We start from the raw sequence: 21,458 nt of genomic DNA on the forward strand, positions 1-21,458 counted from the left end.
TTCGAAAAGGCAAATGTTGAACTTGAAACAAATGTCCAATTTTGTGACAAAAAGTCAACAATCGCTAGCAACTTAATTTAACCGGAAACTTATCATTAGTATGGGAAGAAGAGACGATAATGAAGATGATGAAGATGATGAAGGGAAAAAGGTAAGTGAAGATGGCGTGTTTTTCAACAATTTATTAAACGAATTAAGTTGTCGCAGTAAATTGATACAAACAATGAAACTTTCTCTCAAGTCTTTCCTTTACCTTGAAAGATGATTGTTAAACTGAAGAGAGACAAGATTACCTGGATGGCGAAAAGGTATTTTGGAACCTGGAAGAGAACCTTTTTTTTGTGTCCAATTTTGAAAGAAGAGGGAAAAAGAGAGAATTTTGTTTTCTCTTGAAAAACCATTTTTCATTGTTGAATGACGGCCAAAATGGCCTTAGACTGTTGTTGCTACAAAGGTAACAGTAATTCAAGATCACTTTTACTCAAATTGTTTTCCATTAAAAAGATTCAACTGTTTACTATCAATGGCAATAATTGATTTCAATTGATGCCTTTCATGAAAGGAAAAGTTAACAATCATTTTTAATGCAACAAAAGGCAAATGTTGTGATTGGGAAAAATGTTTCAATTGAAATGTTACTTTTGTGTGTTCGCCCAGTTTCATCATGTTTCCGTTAGGATTATCTGTTCAAGTTGTTCTGTCATGAATTTACTCTTTTACCTTACAAGTGTGACTGTAAAGTGAAACCATTTGTTTTCAATTCATCAATCTTTTCCTCTTTAATTACTCTTCATGCGATTAATCAGTTTACCTGAAACGTTTTTTGTACGAAAAGAAAAAGGTAAAAATGGTTTTCCCAAAGGACAAGTTTGACAGTTGAATATGACTTGAAGTCGATGAGTATCTTGATGAGTTTCAACTCGACTCAACATTTTAAGGTAACTTTAGGGTTAAACCTTGACTGGGCTCGTCAACTTTGACCTCAACTTTGGGTCAACCAGCTTGTGGTAACTCACTGAGTCAACCTGAAATGATTGATACCAACAGTTAAAACAATAAACTAATGTAAATTGGAAAGGTAATTGGTTAATTTGATTATTGTTGACATGAGATGATCAACCTTGAGTAATCTTTTTTTCGAGAAGAAAAGATTGATTTGAGATCGCCAAATATCTCAATTTAAATGCTCATTTTTTGGGTAAAATTTTTGCTCTTTTTTTGTATCATTTTGTGAATGCTTTAAAAAATTGCAGTAAATTTATTGTTCCTGTTTTTGTTGTCTTTTCAATGCAGTTTAATAGTCGTTTTAAATTGTCTCTATCGATTCATGTGAATTGGACAAAAGTTGATGTTAGTTTCACAGCAGGTCAACTCGGGACACACAAAACTGTCCTTTGCCAAATTGTTTTCCCATTTTTGATTCATAAACTAAAGATAACAATTTGAAAGTCAATAGGAGGTCGTTGGAACACTGGAACACTGTTTGGTGAAAACTGAGTTAACCCAGGTTTTAAACTGTTTGGGAGGTTTCAGTTTATTCAATGACAATTAACTTGACAACAGTGAGGTCTGTGGGTTAACCAGTTTTATCAACACAGGAATATCGTTCGGAATTGAATCTGTTTTCAATGGGAAACTTGGTTGATTTGAAGAGACGGACAAAGACTATGATTAAATGAACCGAAAGGAAAGACTTGAGTTTATTCAATGTAAATGATCGAACAGATTAAACTGATTCTCTGTGCAATCAATGAGCAAAATTGATCAAGATTATGAGTTTTGTTGTTTATCATGATTATCAAAGTGACTGAAAAAGCAATTTAATCTCAGGTTTTGAAGCAAGCTTGAATATGTCAGGAATTATTTGAGTTTATCAGTTAAAATAAATGCAATAAAACGTGATCGATTTGAGAAAAGACGCAAATTGAATATCAAGTGATCGAAATTTTTCAAGTTCAATTTTAAATGGAAACGGAATTATCAAGTTGAATCGCAATCAATTTTCGCAATTAAACTACAAATAATTTTCACTTTTCCAGTCGCTTTTTTGCTTATCGATTTCAACTCCTTCAAAAATCAGGTTTGAAACAAAAAAGGAGTTTAGATCATTGAAAATCAGATGAAAAAAGAATTTTCTAAAACTCGAAATTTCCGCAAATTTTACTTTTCTTTTGGAGTAAAAAACTTGTGAAGAAACTCTAAAAACAAGGAACAAAATTAAGGTCAAAATGTAACGCAAATGGTTTTTACTGTTGATCGATTAGAACAAACTTAATGTGTCGTTTTTTTTACCTTTGATTATAAATCTATCAATTTTTCTTTATAAATTACTGTCCAATTGGAAGGGCCAAGGGTCAAAAGACACCCGGTAGACACTCTGTAGGTGACATTTGACAATAAAGAGATGAAACAATATTGACCCAAAAACAAGTCTCGTAAGGATTAACATTGATTCCACCTTTATTTTCCTCTCTCTTTCTTCCTCTCTGTTAGGGCCACTTGGAGGTCGATGTTTGTGTGTTTATAAAAAGGTACTTTTAACGAACCTTCCTGATCACTCGGATCACTAAATTTGTACAATAGTGAGCCCCCCAAGCATCGCCCTCCTACAGTAACTTCCCATTTTCATTGATAATAATAAAAGCGAAATGCCTTTTTTACAAAGATTTGCCTTTTCACAGGCGATTCTACTTAACTTTACTTCTCAAGACTCGAAGAGAAAGACTTTTGCCTCTTATTTCTCATGTCAACTTTTCTCAACTTTTTTCTTCTTCTTCTTCTTCACTTCATAAACAGTTTTCTTCGACATTCATTCTTCTCTCTTTGATTAGTGTTACTAGTAAAATTGTGGGCCAAGTAGATGACAAATGTACTTTGTCCACCTTTATAAGTACAACAATGGACGAGGAGGAGAAGAGGTTGGTAAGGAGGTTCCAATAAGGTTACATGAAACTATCAAAATACATTTAACTATTGAACAGCAATCATCATCATCATCAAATCGTTATTACACTTTAACCTAATTTGACAGGACAACATTCAATTGATTTAATTGGATAATTGCTCTTGAATCAATCAAACTTTCAATTTTCAAATCAATTCTTTTGCGGTTTGCCCTTTAACCAGTTTAACCATCACTGTCTTGTTGGTCAACATTGACCCATCTCGATTTATTGTAACTTTATTTACACCCAAACATGAGGTGTAACTGGATGGGTGTTTACCTTTACCTTGGCTAATCAATCCACAAGATTAAAGTTAACCTTTCAAGTTAATTAGTTTAGCCAACAGAATGCGTGTTTACAGTGATTAACAGTACGTGTTTAGCGCCGTCAAAAAAAGGAGTCGACACGAACATTTCTTGTTGTTCCAGTAAAGTAATGAGTAAAAGTCAAATATTGTTATTAAACTGATGGATTATCTTTTCGCTTTTTGTTTTCAATCTTTTTTACCTTTAATCGTGATTTACATGATTATCCATGACCAATGGAAACTAACTAACCTTTAACCTTACCTTTGGTAACATTTAAAGTACATTGTTAACAAAGGAACATCATTAATTACAGTTGATGAATTGGGATAGTCAATGAGAGTACAAGTTTAAGCACAATTTTTCATCACTGTTAACTGTTTACAATTGAAGATATGTTACTTGTTAATGATATAAATGCAAAGAAACCAATTTAACGGTTATTTGAGGTTTTAATAAGGTAACATCACGAATATTTGTGTTTACCTTTGTAACACCTAACCCAGTAATTCAATGCAGCTCATTTTCAACTTTCTGTTTGTACAAAGTTTTCGGACAAAAGAAAGCAAACAATTTACAAATTTTCCAGTTTCTCGAAAACAAATGTTCCAACTTCAAGTTTTATTGAAATTATCAGATTAATTTGCATTATTGCGACAATAAAACCATGACAAAGTGCCATGACTAGAGCTGATTAACGCAAAGCTTGGGTTAACATTTATGATTCAGAGTTGAACCCTTTACAGACAAAATCTGTAAGAGTTTAAAATGTAAGGTTAGGTTAGGTTAGGTTAGGTTAGATTGATTCACAGTTCAATATGAACCAATCGGACCATTTTATTTTGTAGAGTCTTGGATCAATTAAACAACTTTGTTGAGTCAAAAAATTGATTCGATCATCAGGATCATTCAACACTCAGTTGATTCAAGATTTTGATCTGAGTTGGTGAATACAGGCCTAAGACTTGTAACTTGTCAACTTTGAATCACAATTGATGACTAAAGTTGATTTGATGCTAATAAACATTTCATTTTGTCATTGAGTCAAAGTTGAGGCTGAATTTAGTCTTAATTGGATTCAAGATTTGTCGACTGATAAATGAACAGCAGTTTGAGAAAAAAGTTGATTAAACTTTACATTGAACAGTGATTCTTTGGTGACTAACGTTTTCCATTGAAACTCTAATAGACATTTCATTTGACTCAAATAACATGGATATTCAATACTTTCTCAATACTGAAGAGCAAATCAGTTAATTTGACAATTTAACTGATAAATTAGTACATCATTTTTTCTCTCTCTTGCTTCAAGACACTTTGATGGACAATTTGGTTGACAATTTGAGTGGACAATATCCAATGGACAAGATGTTAAACAGTTTTAAGTGAATCCTTTTTAATGGACTAATTGATAATGTTGAATCTACTTCTTTTGAGCATTTGTCACAGGAACAAATAACCTCTTTTTGTACACATTTTTGTGTTGTAAACGACAAGAAGGAAAAAAAAGAGAGAGCAAAATCTTATCGATACTTTGAAAGGTCCTGACCTTTAGTACCATAGAGTGTATATAATATGCAGGGTAGCACGGGTTGTGGGTAGCACAATAGAGATGAGAATCAGATTTGTGTGATTGTTGAGATGGATGATAAGATGATGTTGAGACAAGAAGAGAAACGGAAAAAAAGAGAATATCTTTGGAGAGAAAAGAAGAAGAAGGAAAATGATGGCGAAGATAAACCCTGATGATAACTGATGATAACTGATGTTATCCATTGTAATATTAACTACCAGATGGCCTCACCATTTTGATTATTGTGTTATCATTATTTTTATCAATTATTTTATTGTGACTCCTCCTTTGGAATCAATGAAATAAAATGGTGACTAAACTGACAAATGGATGGCGAAGGGGAGATTGAATCCACTGATATAGATATTCATTGATTGGTGAAAATGGTGCCCTTAAAAGTGACCCTTCAGGCTAACGGGTGTCTCAGGTATTGTCAAGTAAAAGTAAAAACATTACGATTTTTGAATAGAAGAAAAAATCCTTTCCTGTTTTTTTTTCTCTTCTCTCAACTTTTTCTCTTATTCTTTCCATTTTTTCCATCTTCTTTTATCGTTAATCAGAATTTAAATTGTCCTCTTTTACCTCTTGTTTCCTCTTCTGATCTCTTATCAGTTCAGTTGTTATTCAATAGGTAACTGAATGACTGGTTTGTCAAACTCATCACTCGTACTTAGAGTAAGTCTTTTCATTCCTTAAGTCTATTGCTCTTGATGGTGAGGATGAGAATCAAGATGACGATCTAAGGATGATAAATACCATGGAACGTGCTTTACTTCATTGTATCGAGTGAGTCCACGAGTCAAGGGAAGCTCAACATTTCAAACGATTTAACCTTTAAATTCAATTTTTTCCTTCTTGTTGCGCCGCCAATAACTTTTAATGTTATCAGTTTAATCATAACCAGCATAAATGTGTGTATCAAACGGTTTCAAGCTTCTTTGATAAATGAATGAATAATTATTTGGATAACAATGGAAACTGTGATAATAATCATTTTAATCACAATGTGAATGATGATGGGACACAAAAAGGCCTCAAACTATTGAATAATAATAATGATAAACACACAAAAAGAAATGAAATCAACAATAAATTTAAAGTTACTTTAAGGTAATATTAAGTCTTGAGTGTTGCTGCGTTAAGCACTTCTTGATGGAGGCCAAATAAAAGGTGATTTGAGAAGAGAAATGGTCTTCTCTCTTCTTTTTTTCATCATCAAATGTCCACTTAATTTGAGATGCATTTTTAGAGGGAAATTTAAGGTTCATTAGCAGCTCTAAATTGGATCCTAATTAATTGTTTTGTAGTCGTTTCCATTCACGATGGCGAAGAAGAAGAAGAAGAAGAAAAGTGTTTTCCCTTTTTCCACTTTGGTTGCAACCCTGAATAATGTTGTTCCCTGTGCCAAGAATCCATCAACCAGAATAATAATATCAAACTAATGATTATGGGTTCTTCATATTTCTTTATTTTTAATACTCATATTGACCCAGACACGCCTTACAACCAAATAAAAGGGCAACAATAATGATAACAATAATAAACATCATCATGATGTAAAGGATGTTAAGACAAGAGTTTGTTGTCTTTAAGATGTTGCTCCATTTGCACCTAACAAAGCTAACATTTAAAGTCGCTCACGTTAAAACAAGAGGTGGTAACATGGAGTGTATCTTGTGCTGGCCAAGATCCGCTATCATAATAACTGAATCGTGATTTCATCTCATCAATTGTTAATCATTTGTTATGCGCTGTTTCCCACTAAAGAAGAAGAAAAGAGAAAAGAGAAAAGAGAATGAAAAAGTTGATCTCTTTTTGTTCTTTCGGCAGATTATCTTCATTTACAGATAGTTTGGGATACTGTGATGATTGGGATGAGGATAAGGAGAGAGGGAGGGCAAGAAGGGTACTTAAGAAGGTGGACAAGAAGGAGGATAAGGCGGTTGACTTGGTGGCAAAGACTCTCCTCTCTCTTCACCAGACCGCCTTAAGACTTGAACATCATCATTGCCATTATATTTATCATCATCATTATAATCATGATAATCAACCTGGTAATCAACCTCGTAATCATCAGCATCTTCTTCTACCTTTTCTTTCCATGATAATCATCATAATCAGGATCATCTGTTAATTGTGATTACACAGATATAAATATAGATCCGTGTAATTGTCAATTTAACAGGCTTCCGCCTAATTGAACCTTCAATCTCTTTTTACCTTTTGTTTTACCTTTTCAATTCATACCTTCTAATCTGAATCATCATTCTATGGTAAATAAGCCAATCCTTGAAATTTAAGGCCAGTTAGATGATGAACCATTGAAGGCCAGTTAAAGGGCAGTTCCAAGGTGTGCCAAGTGAATGTAGATGAACATACCAACAAGATACCACATTACACCATTCACTTTGATTAAAGTAAAAGTTTCACTAACAAGCTGTGGAAAGGTTAAGTGCGATCATTGCGTTGATCAATTATTTTGTCCAACTTTAGTCATTCCAATTGCTATTGATTGATAGACAAATTGAAAAGATACTTTTAGGCCGCTTTAGACTCGTTCAATCAGATTGGTGTTTAATTTCAATTTTGAGTTAACCCCTGTTGAGTGATCAGACAACAAGACAACACAATATCTCGTTAACCCAATATTATTAAACCTCTGAAAGGGCATCAACAAGGGGCGATATTATATCATGAAAAACAAGAAGCTATCATGGCTCAGCAGGAGTTCACCTTTAAATGCTCGTTTCATTTACTTTAAACGTCAATCACACGCACCTTTAACTTTCATTTTTTTCTCGTTTTCCATCTTCAGGTTACTCTAATTGTTTAATCAATGGCAATTAGTCAATCATTATTGGATAAACATTAAGATTCTTACCTCTTTTGCGATTCAAATCACAGAATCAAGCGTTTTTCAGATTGGAAATTTTTCCTTTCGGTTTTGTCTTTTCAAGAAATGATAACTTGACCAATTTTGTACTATTAAGTTTACTCAAATATTGATTTGTGTTGACCAAAGATTGGTTTGAATAGGAAATGTACTTTGACTAGTTACTTTTATTGTAAATTTAATTAACTTGATCGTTGGCTGTTCTTGACGTTAAATTGGTTGAACAGCATGAAGCTGCTCTTTACCTATCAACATTGGACTGAACATTGAACGGTATTTTGTTTCTCGCCAGGAAAACACTGAAAGTAATATTGTGTTCAATAGTTGAACTTAACGCCATTATTTGGTTGTAAGAAGAAGATAATAGAAGAGCGAATAAGATGAAAAATTTTATTTACACAAAAGTGGACATTGATCGATACTTGAATTGAACAATGGACTTACAAGATAATCCGCTTTCGAAAGCTATTCTTTCTTTCTTTCCTTTCTTTTTGTTGTCTTCTTGCTTTTTGACAGTTAAAGCTACCAAAGTTTATGTATCTTCAGGTTTATTGAACAAATGGTTTTAGCCCTTTAATACCTTGTTTCACTTCATTCCAAAAGTGAACATTCATTTGGACACAAAACAGGGCACAAAAAGAATGTAAATATCTCTATAAGTGGTCCTTCGTCATGTGTGTGGCCTCAACTTCGATAACAAAACTAAACAAACAAACAAAACACAAAACTCAACAAAAACCAAATAAAAGTCAAACAAACACAAACCAGCATAACAGCGCCATCTATTGCATTCTTTTGTAATAGAACTTTTGATAAATCAAAAAAAAGATTTTCATTGAAAAAAGTTAATCAGTCAACTAATAGTGCGAACTATCGACTGATTGTGATCAGTTTCATTTCATTATCTTTCAATTGTTAAACTGCTTTGAACTTGCTTGAGTGAAATGAAAATTAAGGTAATGATCATCAATGGATCAGTAAAGTGTAAGAGTAAATGATTTGTCGGTAAAACAATTGGAAAGCATTAAGGAGAAGATGAGGAATAAATGATGATAATAATGATGAAAGTGATGAAAAGATGAGATCGAGATGAAAGTGATGCTTCTCGATGTTACCTTTGATATGAACAAGTTGAGAAAAGAAGAAAAGTTGTTATCACGATTTTTTGCTTTGCATCGTTTAAACTGATTGAGAGTGGGCCAAAAGAGACAAAATTGTTGCTGTTAAATCGTTATTATGGTTAGTAATATAAAATAGCCGCAAGTTATTTGATAGAGTCAACAATTAACAAGAGCAACAACAATCATGATGAAAGTTGAAATAATAATGATAATCTCATTTCAACAATTGAACCTTTTTTTGTGATTCATTTTCGGCTTCAATTCACTTCATCATTATATTATTAAATAGGATCATTAAACGAGTAACTTATTACTTTATATCTACTGATCAATAACTTTTTTTTGTGCAATGTTTATCATTCCATTCAATCTTTACTCTCCTATCATTTATCCTACAATTTCAATCGTAATTGAATTCTTTACCTGTTCATGATACAACAATAAACACCGTGTTATCACTTACTGTTAATCTGACCAAGGTGTTGAAAGAATCATGTTCAGAGTAGATCATGATTAACACCTTTTCATACCGTCAATCGATTCAACCATCAGAATCAAGTAACACCGAGTGTTAACATCTTGTGATTAGATTTGACTGATTTCAAGTTTGTCCAGTTCTTGCTTTTGGCTATTGATTGAAATCGATGCGCATTTTGTGAAGATATTCAGGTTAAACAGTTCATCTGGAATATTCAAGATCATCGGTAAATCTTTGAATGTAAATTTTACAGTAAATCTCGGTTGTCTTCAATGGAATCAGTGTTCAGTGGTTCGAAGCTCGATACGTTTTTTTGGTTTTTCATAAAAGTCTGGCAAAATAATGTTTGCTATTGGAAGAAAAAAATGCTTAATTTGTAAAAATAAAAAGATCGAATATTAAGTTTGAATTTTCGAATTAAAATCTGAATTCTGGGAAAATGTGGAAATGAATCAGTAGATTTCGTGTAGACGCAAATGTTTAATTCTTACGTTGAGTGCGGTTAATAAGATATTTGTGAGTTTGCAAGTTTTTAAAGTTATTCAAAGTTTATTTGATCTCAGTTCAGATCAATTTTTGTGAATTTATGATCTTCGGTAAAATTTTGTTTTCAATGTTTTTATATTATTAAGTTTTGCTATTCTTGAGTCTGCTTGAAATATTTGTCAATTTATTCATCAAAAATGGAAGATCTTGATTGGTTATTCAAAAATCAATGTTAAGTTGCAGTTTGATATCATTTTAAGGTTATTCGTGTTCTTGTTAATTTTCTAGCTAAATGTACACAAACACTGAAACTTGTCTTTATTGCGTGTTAATCAACTATTAACTGAGATCCGAAACTTTCATCAAGTGGTTGTGTTGATTTGCATCCATTTTGTTGGTTAAAATTGAATCTTTAAAACTGCGGAATGACACTTTCTTGAAACAGAAAATTTCGACTCTGGATTTTTCCACTAGTGATGGACACTCTTTGGTCATTATACTGATCGATCAAACAAACTAATTTCTCGTCAAGATTGTGTTCAAGCAAGAATTTACTCTATTTTTTAACACATTCAATAACTTCAGACCAAACATTGAACTTGACAGTGCAAAAGATATTTTATTTGATTCAGAAAATTTCTATTTCTAAATATTAACCAAAACTCGATAAAATGACCTTTTCAGTTATTCTGTAGTAAACCTTAGCATTTTCAGAAAAATTGAAATGAAATTCTTCACCTTAAGAAACTCTTCTTTCCCAGAATCATCTCTTACAGAGCATTAATTATGAACTGAATAGTTACAAAAATAAAATGATGACAATTAAAATGAATGTTATTTACTGTTCATCAAATTAAACTCTAATCTGTTAACAATAATCACTTGCAAGAGATGTTTAAGGTTAAAAGTTAAAACGTAAATTATTGTTGGAAATGCGATGAAAGGTCAATTAAAGTGATGATAAACAACAATTAAGAGGTATGATTAGTCGAGAATAAATAGTATTCACGATTGTTCCTAAAGCTTTGTGGTCAATTGAGCTTAATATATTACAAGAAATGATAATAATTAAAGTTAAGCTCACGTCCAAAGAGCTTTTTGTTTCTCAAATATTTGGTTTATTTGATTGTTGAGCACGTTTTACCTTTGATAATCAACCATTTTAATGGTTGATCAAGCAAGTGCGCAAGTGAATCAAACAATTTGAAATTGAAAAGAAACAACAAATGGAAGAGAAAAAAGGAAAAAGAATCTTGAAAAGTTCGATAATTATTATTGGCCATTTTAATTCGTTTACCCAAAAAGGAACCTTAAATTGCTCCTTAATACCGTAAAGGTAAAGGCCATAGATGTTGGTGTCAAGACGTGTTCATGTGCTTAAGAAACTGCGGCAAAGTGAATTGCACGATTCAAGAAGAGATGATAATAATATTAATAATAATGATGAAAAGTTGGTTGATGATGATAACAAGGCAATTGAAAGTGGAAATGAAATAAGGCGTTGAAATGTAGCAGAATAACAAAACTAATGTTTGCTCTGTTAATTTGTGTTACTTTAATGTGATTCCCTGAGTGGAGAGTAATATTGAATGGAAACATGTTGATAAACCGAGAAAAGTAATCGTGATAATGCTCTAGGCCATATTACAGGTTTAAACATGTTAATGACCATCGAGACTATGGTAGAGAAGAGGTGAGGCCAATACAATTTTTTTCATCTTTTTTCTTCTTCTTCTTCGGGTTACATTAAATATGATGAACAACAAGAAAACAGCTTCCAGAGAAGAGGATGAATGGGAAGACGTGAGACTGATGATGACCACGAATCGGCATCAGATTGTGAATCATGGAGAAAGATCTGAAACTAATTATAAGAAAGTCTTCAATCGATGGCGACCAAAGTGTTAAATAGAAATGGCCTTTTCTTTAATTGACTTTTAAATAAGCAAATAGATTGAGAAGGAGCGGTCATCATTCTCACTCTATCATCACTCTATCATCATTCATTGCATGTTGCTCCATGAGACTCATTAAAACTCATTCACACTTTTGACCAGGAAAAATGTTTACCTTTAAAGGTTGGTGTTATTGTAATGTTGATATTTATGGGTTTTGTTTTGCTTGCGCTGTGTGGGTTTGTTAATCTTGTTGAGTGATGATCAGATTTATCTTTTAATTGCAATTAACTTGATATTTTTCTCACCTCACCTTCTCAATTTATGATGTTGATGAGTCTAAGAATGAAACACTGAACAAAAGTCAATTAAGATTGGGGTAAATTGAAGTACAATTGGTTTTAAGTATTTCGTGTTAACTAGTCTTGAAGATTCATTTTTTGTTGTTTTACCTTTTTTCCAGTGAAATAAATGTTCCTATGATTAGCATTTTGATTAAATGGCTTTCCATTTAATTGATAAACTAAATTTATTTTTTTTCCTTCATTTTTCAGCCCAAAAATAAATAAGCAAATAAACACTGTTAATGAACAGTTGAAATACAAATGTTAATAATGAAAAATATGATGTTTTACATTGCCGCAAGGCTTGTTAGTTAACAAACTAATTGGCTATGGATTTGTATTATTTTTGCTTTATTTTCAATTCAACGCAAAATGAGGATGAAAAAGTGATGAAAAGTGATGAGAAGAGGAGGATTTTTCAGCACTCAAGGAGTAAATTGAGTATCGCCTGAGAAGCATTTCGTTTCTTCGCCCGTTTTTTTACCCATTTGTTGTTGTTATTTATTTCAATTTTTCACAGCTTCTTGAGAGTCTTGGCCTCATCCATTCAGATTAATATTATCATGATAACAACATTGGAACTGCAATGGAGGTCTCACAAGAGTAAATTGAATTTCTCATCAGAAAATATCATTAATTATACTTTTATTAATTTCATTTCTTCAACATTCCTAATCAACTGTTTACTTGTTCAACATGAAATGAGTTTCAATTTTTACTTTAATTGAAAATTTAACCACAAAAAGACGCTCAATAGCAACATTGTTTTGTAACAAATCAAAGTTGACTTCAATTAATTTGTATTATTTGCATTTAATTGTAAACTGGATCAAAGGCAATTTCAGGTTTCAAAGCTTTCTGTTTAATAGCCGTAAGGTGAGAAGCAAAAGTTGAATATTATTGAAATGGTAATGATGAAGGAAAGGTAATTGTGATCGATTTGTTGAGTTGTTCAACTTATTATTTTGTATTCTTAATTATGATTAATCGATGGTTTAATTTGTTCAATTGTTGAACCTTTTGTTTTCCCAATGTCTTTCAGTGTTTTCCTTGTTTTCCTTGCCTTCATCAATCATTTTCATCATTAAATGCTATTATTCAATCTTAACGCAATCATTAAATTTCATTGCTTTACTTTATTTGTAAATTATTTTCAAATTGCTAATCATTACCATGTCATCAGCTTTTATCACCATTCACAGACCAGATTGTATCAAATCAATAATTGAAACATTGATATTTTGTTCATTTGGAAATGTATTTTTTTAATCAACTTTTGTCTTTTGTTGACAAATTTCAACTGAAACAATTCAGTGTTTCATTGAGTGGCATTTTCAATTGCACTTTAATTTGAAATTCATGATATAAAATGTATCAAATTACATTAAAGGAAAGTTATTTAATGATATTCAAGATGTTCAAGTAAGTTTTACCTGAATGGTAATTTTGATGAATTAGCAGTTACGAGAATTATGATGAAGTGACTTTTGCAAATTAGTAAATTGATTGCTTCAAATTCATGGTAACATTGAAGAGGCCAATAAATAGCAAGTAAATAAAATAATATAATTTTATGCTTTGCTTTAGTTTTACTCATTTTACTATCTTCTTCCTGTGAATAGTTGAGCCAATGAAAGGACCACCAAAGGAATATCATATTATTCCAGAGTTTATCAAATGGATTGATTCTAATGTTAATCAACTTGAAAATGGCTTTTCTCGTGAACTCTCAGGTTATCCCGAGTTCCAAATCTCTTTGAACATGATCCACACTGGAATGGTTTAAGTCCTGTATGGACTGACATGTGTCTTTTAACCGTTGACTTTTGACTGAACCGACGACTGCACAGATTACAGCTGAATGGCTTTTCGCCCGTGTGAATCCTTACATGGACCTTTAATCTTTCCCTGTCTACAAAGCGTTTCTCACAATATCCACAGGGAAACGGTCTTTCACCGGTATGTGATCTGATGTGCCTCTTGAGTGAATTGAGCTGCGTAAATCTTTGAGCACACATTGGACATCGGTTTTCTTTGACTCGGTTATTTAGAGAAGACGAAGAGGAAGATGGTGATAATGCTGATGACAATGATAAGGATAATGCTGATGAAAGTGATGTTGAATGTAAATTTTGCGCTGAAATTTGATTGTTGCTCGATGAAGAATTTTCCATATTCTTTAAAGGCTCATTTTCAGCTTCAAAGTCTTGTCTTGAACTGCTGTTGTCGCAGCTGGTTCCACTCCTTGCTGTGGTGATTACGCTTTGGCTTATGGGTGATGTGTTTTTGATGATTGAGTTTGGTGATGTGTTCCTATTAATTGTGTTGCCACTGTCAACTGTAGATTTGGTTATCAAATTGATTGGTTGATCTATTTGATTAGTTGTGAATCCTGGTTGGGTTGTTAGAGTGGCATCAATATTGCACGAGGCACGCTGAATAATTATCAAACTATCAATAGAGAGAGAAAGAAAAGAAAGACATTAATTAGGCGATCAAGGTGACCTTCAACAATTAAAATGTAACAATTAAGTATACATACAATACACTTTACATGAATAACTTCTTGTGGGTTTTCATCAAATCTAGGGTTAACAGGAAAAAAAATAATGATGATCGGTGTATTTTACTTACTCTTGTTTTACTTCCTCTCTCAGAGACTCGTCTCTTTCAACTATCTTGGCCTCCAGTTCAGATATTATTGAATGTAGTTTATTAAATAATAAGTTGATGTCCTGTTTGAACTGTTTACTTGACGAGATGCTGGACATGTTGCTTTTCCTATTAATTGACGCCAATTAATAATCCTTAACCATAGTTAAAAGCACAAGCAAAAAGACTTTAATTAATTAAGACAAAAAGAAATGTGGAGAAACAATAGAGCCTTGAGTGCAACAACTCAATTACTGATTATATCTCTCTCGTTGGTTACCTCTCAGTTACACTGATTAGAAATAGAGTAGTGAAGAGGATGCTTCAATTCGAGATAGCTTATCATCCCTTAAAATTATATAAATATTAAATAATTAATAGTGCCATCTTTACGGGAATGACATTGGTTCCAAAATATCGGCATCTTGGTAGAATGGCTTTTGGTATTTTTCACATTATTCACGAAATGAAATCGACATAAATATTTGACTATATTTCGCTGTTTACCACCACTTTCTGGTAAAAGAGCACAATGTTTAATCAAAACTTCAATTTATTGTAAATTAAATGGTACCAATAATTTGGTGGAATAGAAATAACAAAATAGTTGCATTTATCATATAATTGATTGTCACCGGGTAGCAATATTTTTTATACAATAACAGGAGTTAAGCTAATGTGGCTCTTTGTTGCATTGGTAGAGTTGAGGTTTCGATTCCCGAGAACTTGTCATATCTAAAAAGTCAGAGAAAAAAAATTGTTTATAAATTGGGAAATACAAGATGAATTTCATTTGAACTTACATGAATCGATATTCAGCTCGTTTAACTGAGTCGATACACGGTTTAGTTTTCAACTTTGCTGATAAAACGTGGCTCTCGCTGATTTTAATCGCTTCATTATTTATTGGCAAGTTTGTCAAGTCTACGTTTTCCTCATGCTTTTCAATTGCTTCATACTGTGAGTTGATGAGTAATGCTCTTATATCTGCTCCAGTGAAATTTTCAGTCAATTCAGGAATAATACTGTGATTGAAACCTTCATCAAAGTTGATATTTTTACCAAGAACTTTCCAGATATCCAAACGATCATCATCTGAAGGAAAATCACAACATATATATTTATCAAATCTACCTGGACGTAATAAAGCTGGATCAAGTAAATCAGGTCTAGAAGTAGCTGCAATAGCATAAACACCTTGCTCAATCACTTCTACTCCATCCATTTGAGCTAACAATTGATTAACAACTCTATCTGTAACTCCCGTTGTATCTTGTCCTCGACGAGGGGCCAAAGATTCAAATTCGTCAAAGAAAATTATACAGGGTTTAGCGATTACTGCTCTTTCAAACAGTTCTCTAATTGATTCTTCGCTTTTCCCAATATATTTAGACAACAGCTCAGGTCCACGGATTTTGATGAGATTTACCTTACTTTCACTAGCAAGTGCTTCAGCTAATAAACTTTTTCCTGTTCCAGGAGCACCATAAAGAAGAATGTTTCTGGGTGGACGAATTGGACATTTACTAAATAATATTGGATACTTTATCGGCAATAGAAGTGTGCTTCTCAACAAATTTTTTACATCATTCAATCCGCCAATATCTTTAAATGAAATTCCATTATTTTTTTCAATCCGAATATCAGTCATCATTGACGGACGGAAAATTTGTAAAGCTTCTTCGAAATTTTCTGGCCCAATATCAGCAGTTTGATTCGTAGTAACTTTGTTGTGAATGGCTGAGTCAACAAGATTTAATAGATCAGCAATTAAATATCCTTCACATCGATAAGAAATCTGATCCAACCATTGATAAGTAGAGTTGATTGAACCAGTATGATGATCTAAGAAACTCTTGATAATTTGCCTTCTTTGCTCGAAATTTGGATTTTCCAAATTTATTGTCTCAGAAAATACTGATCGACCTCGAATTGATGTAAGAATTGGATTCAGTGAAGATTGAGAGTTACAAGTTGCGACTAGGGCAATTTTTTGGCCAAATTTAATGTTGAGTTCATCAAAAGATTTAATAATAGATGAGAATATACATGAAGCCCGAATAGAAGCGATAGTATCAGCACCAGGAACCTCTTCTAATCTTGAAATGTGTGGTGCTACTTGATCGAGGCCTTCAAATATAAGTACTGAGGGCTGGGCGTAAATGCATTCAGCAATTTGTGTGATCCATTGTTTCTTAAGTGAAGATATAGTTTTCCATGATCCACATTGGATAGTTTTGATGAACACTGATGGAAATTTTTGCTTAGTTAATTCAATGACATGCTTGAGAAAACATGTTTTCCCACTGCCTTTGGGGCCATGAACTAACAGAACGTTTCGTGCGAATGAGATATTCCTCTTGATAATTTCTTTGGTTGAGTTTTCCTGATTTAAGATGCGGTTTAAAAAATTTGTAGCCGAGCTTATCTGATTCTCCATCCAAGGTATAAAAGGATAAGGTAGATAAACGGTCAACATTTCACTTTTAATTTCAGAACCACTGAGTTCAGGAAGTTTCATTAATGGTAGACGTTTGCCCCAGCTTGTTGAAATTTGTTTGAAATTGACACTCTTTATCCTAATATCCAATTTATCGAGATTTTTTTCATCAATTGGAATACATGGTTTCTCGGGATCACAGGAAATAATGAAACCTTGGCCATTCACCTCAATACACGAGCCCCGACAAAGCATCAAAATTTTATGCTTTGATATATAAGACTTAAAACATTGTCGGATCGATTCACTTGTTGCAATTGTTCGCAAATTGATAGGACTTAAGTGAATTGAATCTTGAGCTGGAATTTTGATTTGAGAACCATCATTTAAAGTTGGAAATTTACCTCGATGAAAAAATATTTTACAGTTGTGTGATAAATCCATCTGCATTCTTAAATTATCACTCGAGTAAATACTAGACACAGGACAAGAAGACAACCCTCTTACTAGGATATAAGTGCTGAGAAACAAATCTTCCTCCTGAGGATCTATCGAATCAGCTCGTCTGTTAATGGTATCAAAAGTTCTTTTCTGTTCATTCTTTTTTGACTTTTCACAAGGTGGCAATAATTTATTCAGAATCAGGACACCAAAATCATCGCCAGATAAATCAAATTGTTGTGCATTCACCCAGACTGTGTTGAGAACAGAACTAACATCTAAATTGGACGGTGCTGGTAAGACATTGAAAATTGTGTTTGTGATGGTTTCATCGATGTTTTTACAAAGAATATAATTCAGAATGACCGAGTCAACTGTATCAGTGCCATCACCATCATTCGTGTTATTTGAATTGTTAAAAAACGATAAAAAACTAATGAATTTTCCAGTGACAGATGACACTTTTAACGATGCTTGATTTTCATCTTGACCAATTTCAAGGAGAGAATCTTGAACCAAAATACAGAAATTGACATTTGGTTTTGTTTGAGTAACTTTGAAAATCAAAATGGTATTGCAAGATGTTAAGAAAGGGAAGACGAGTCCTGGATAAACAATGCGTATTTGGTCCAAAATAGTATCAGTCATTTCATTTTTATAGACATCGATGCCGATTCCTTTTGGCTCAATTAATACAAGATTACAATGGTGACAGTCAGGAGGCCGTTCTTTAACAAATCTAACCGGCACTAATGATCCATTGTTTAATCCCAGCTGTTGTCCCAAAACTTGAGGGAAATGGATTGTTTCTGAGCTTTTGTCATCATGTCCCAATGCCGTGAAATAATGTGGACTGTGAAATTGTCCTCCAATCGTAACTTTCACAATGCATAACTTGGTGATAAAAATGAAAAAAATTAATGATCAGCATGTATAGAACTTTTAAAAAATTTTTATACTTACCGGCTGATTCTGCAATATTTTGCGAGCAACTTTCACGAAACAGTTATTGCTTTCGATTAACTTCACAACTAAAAAATGAGTGTCTTCCATTAAGGCGAACAGGAACTGTCACTAACAGAGGTGCTTTGGTTAGTCAGCTTTCTGCTTATTTTAAACAGCAATCGTGTTTGGTCCCCCAGTTACAAACTCAGTCGGTAAAGGTAAACAAGAATCCGTCAGCTTTTTTGCTAGAGCTCCCTTGGTTACTGGTAACCGGTTAACTTACAATTGTAGAGAGAAAGCAAAAGTAACCAATGCTGGTTACTCTAAACGGTATTTTTGGTAAGTCATAAGAAGTCAAGATTTTCTTGCTAGATTGAATTCATTCAGATTTACTTTCCGTCTTGATAATTTTGCCATTTTTCGTTGTCTGCAAAGACTCATAATTATCATAATTCACTGTTTCAGTCAATTTCTGACTAGTAATCATTGATTTCAAGATCTTCGTTTACTTTAACGCTCTTTTTAACTTTGACGATAACTTTAACGTGACTTTTACCCAACGTCCAAGTCAATGACAAGAGGATCTGAAAGAGCGAACTGACGGATTCTTGTATGCCTTAAGAGTATTATTAATACCGTTTTACCTTTACGGTAAGGGCCTAACCGCACATTCATCGGCTAAAATTGAGGAATTTTTCAGCAACCGATAGTATTAAAAATCGATAGTATCGATATATTGTTTAAAATTACCTTTTAAACACGCTTAACCCGGGAATTGGTTTGATATTCTGTTTGTTTGCTGAGATGGCTGACCATTCTAGGTAAGTTTTCATGGTGTTTAAACTTTAATCAGCTTTTAATTTTATGTTTATTGTTCATATTATTCAGTTTAGTAACAATGGAAATGATCATCGAGCGAAGAAAACAAGTCAAGGCCGCAAAAGAAGCTCTTTTTTGGGGTTTGGCGAATTTGCTTGCCATGTTAACAATTGTGTCCGATATGTAAGCAAGTTAAGCTTTTTTTTGTTTATGAGTATTGTATTAAACTTAATTTTTTTTCAGTCTCACAGGAATTTTCAGATCTTATATGTCCTCTGCATTTTCACAAGTTTTTTTTGGAATAGGTGAGTGAATTTTACTGATCTCAATTTGTTTTCAATATTTTCCCACTGTTTTAACTCTGTTATCAATATTTTTGTTTTTTTTGTAGAAATAACATTGACATTGTTATTCGGTGCCAATGCTATTTATGACTTTTATCTACACTCTTGGTTACGAATTTGGATGCAACCCATCGAAGTAACTGCTGAACAAAAAAGATTATTCAGAATTGCTGATAATGAAATTGGTTTCAAAGATTCAAAATCAGCAGCATCATTTCGAGCTAAACTCTTGTCTAGAGTTAAAACATCATCGCCGATGGCATTTGCTTCTCCAAAATTCTCTATTCTGTCTGACAAGGATGTTTCAGCCACTCCACCTCTAAACTCTTCTTTCTTTACTTCGACACCATGTAATTTAAGCTTAGATACATCATGGCATCTTCTAAATCCTGCATCTGCTGACAATTCCTTTAATGAAAATTCACTTAGACGACGTGCGACGGCAACTTTATCTGACAGCATCAAGGATGAAACTAGTCTGATGAGCTACTTGAAAGAGTTCGATGAGGTCGAAGAAAAGATGACCCAAATGAATGTTGTAGAGCAACAAGCCTTACAAAATCAAAGTCCGTTTTCTTTTCAAAAACCTATGATTGATTTAACAAATGTCAGCTACCAACCATCTGACGATTCATCGCTTTTTATTAACGCTGACCAAGACGAAAATTTTTCAAATGTTTTCATGAATACAGAATCAGCAGACTCTGTAAGTTTATATATTTCATTATTACTCGATTATGTCAAAAGCTTTTTTGCTTAAACGCTCTCATGGTGTTTTGATTATTTTCTTACAGATTTGTAGCAGATTGAATATACCACCTAATAAACTAAGTAAATGGGTAGATAATATTAAAAATTGGATAAACACAACAATTCTGGCTGCTGTTGTCAAAGATATTGAAAAAATCAACGAAACTTTGATTAAAGCTGGTTTAGTTGAATCTTTAATTGGAGGTGAGTACTGAGTTCATTTATCTGCTTTTGCTTAAAATCTTTTTTTTGTATTTAGAGGTTGGATTGTCTCAAGTTCGTCAACTTTCGACTCTTAAATCAAAAGAAATACCAACTCTATCGACTATTTTGGCATATTTAGAACTATCTATCCATCAGGAATATTTAATCAAAAGATTACAAGGTTAGTATGAGTTTTTTCATTTATCCTTCCCCAATGATACGATTTCCATTGATTTTTTTGAATCTTTATTTTCAGATTTAAATAAACGGAAACTGGGCAACTTTGTTTGGAATAGCGGTGCATCTTTTAAAGGCAAATCATGGACAGATGAATGGCCTACTGACGCACACATAATCATGCACTGTTTCTGTACTTACATGAATTCAAAATTGCCTTCTAACCCTAACTATCCAGAAACTAAGGCTTTTACTGGACAATATTTTCGTGTTCTTGAAGGAGGTGTCGACAAAACAAATAAGGTCCAAATACATATGTTACAAACTAAAAGTCACCCTCCTCATTTTGATGTCGTTGTTAAAGCCGAAGACGTGATTGATATACCGAAAGGAAGAAACAACGTTTTTTATGCCATCATAATTTTTCTATTTTTCATCAAAACAAAACACTATGGTTTTCTAGGACGTGTCAATCTCGGACCTTCAGGCATAAATATATTATGGACTATCGATTGAACATTTTATCCATTTGATCTCTCTTATGTTCAGTTCATGTTGTCTATTTTCATTTATATGATAATTAAATAACTAAATAAATATTTATCTTTTCTCTACACCAGAACGAAGTTAGTGCTCATTCATTTTT

At 32.8% G+C, this 21,458-nt stretch overlaps 3 protein-coding genes across 3 annotated transcripts; 1 reads left to right on the forward strand and 2 right to left on the reverse strand.

Annotated features, from left to right (window-relative positions):
* Window positions 1-13,279: 13,279 nt before the first annotated feature.
* LOC107365106 (uncharacterized) lies at window positions 13,280-14,937 on the reverse strand. Its single transcript, XM_015932574.3, has 2 exons — window positions 14,675-14,937; window positions 13,280-14,491 (listed from the first exon to the last, which is right to left on the reverse strand). Exons 1-2 carry the CDS (start codon window positions 14,809-14,811, stop codon window positions 13,735-13,737), a joined length of 894 nt encoding a protein of 297 aa, XP_015788060.1. The 5' UTR covers window positions 14,812-14,937; the 3' UTR covers window positions 13,280-13,734.
* A 290-nt stretch (window positions 14,938-15,227) lies between these two features.
* Window positions 15,228-18,884, reverse strand: LOC107365096 (peroxisomal ATPase PEX1). The gene is made up of 3 exons (XM_015932558.3): window positions 18,537-18,884; window positions 15,496-18,467; window positions 15,228-15,427 (listed from the first exon to the last, which is right to left on the reverse strand). Exons 1-3 carry the CDS (start codon window positions 18,624-18,626, stop codon window positions 15,361-15,363), a joined length of 3,129 nt encoding a protein of 1,042 aa, XP_015788044.2. The 5' UTR covers window positions 18,627-18,884; the 3' UTR covers window positions 15,228-15,360.
* Window positions 18,885-19,313: 429 nt separating this feature from the next.
* On the forward strand, window positions 19,314-21,434 carry LOC107365098 (transmembrane protein 209). The gene is made up of 7 exons (XM_015932563.3): window positions 19,314-19,339; window positions 19,407-19,520; window positions 19,581-19,642; window positions 19,729-20,387; window positions 20,476-20,635; window positions 20,691-20,816; window positions 20,892-21,434. Exons 1-7 carry the CDS (start codon window positions 19,323-19,325, stop codon window positions 21,326-21,328), a joined length of 1,575 nt encoding a protein of 524 aa, XP_015788049.1. The 5' UTR covers window positions 19,314-19,322; the 3' UTR covers window positions 21,329-21,434.
* Window positions 21,435-21,458: the final 24 nt, after the last annotated feature.

Source organism: Tetranychus urticae, chromosome 3, assembly GCF_039701765.1.
Source record: "Tetranychus urticae isolate SD_2017Ah chromosome 3, NJAU_TeUrti_SD_1.0, whole genome shotgun sequence".
Taxonomy (NCBI): domain Eukaryota; kingdom Metazoa; phylum Arthropoda; class Arachnida; order Trombidiformes; family Tetranychidae; genus Tetranychus; species Tetranychus urticae.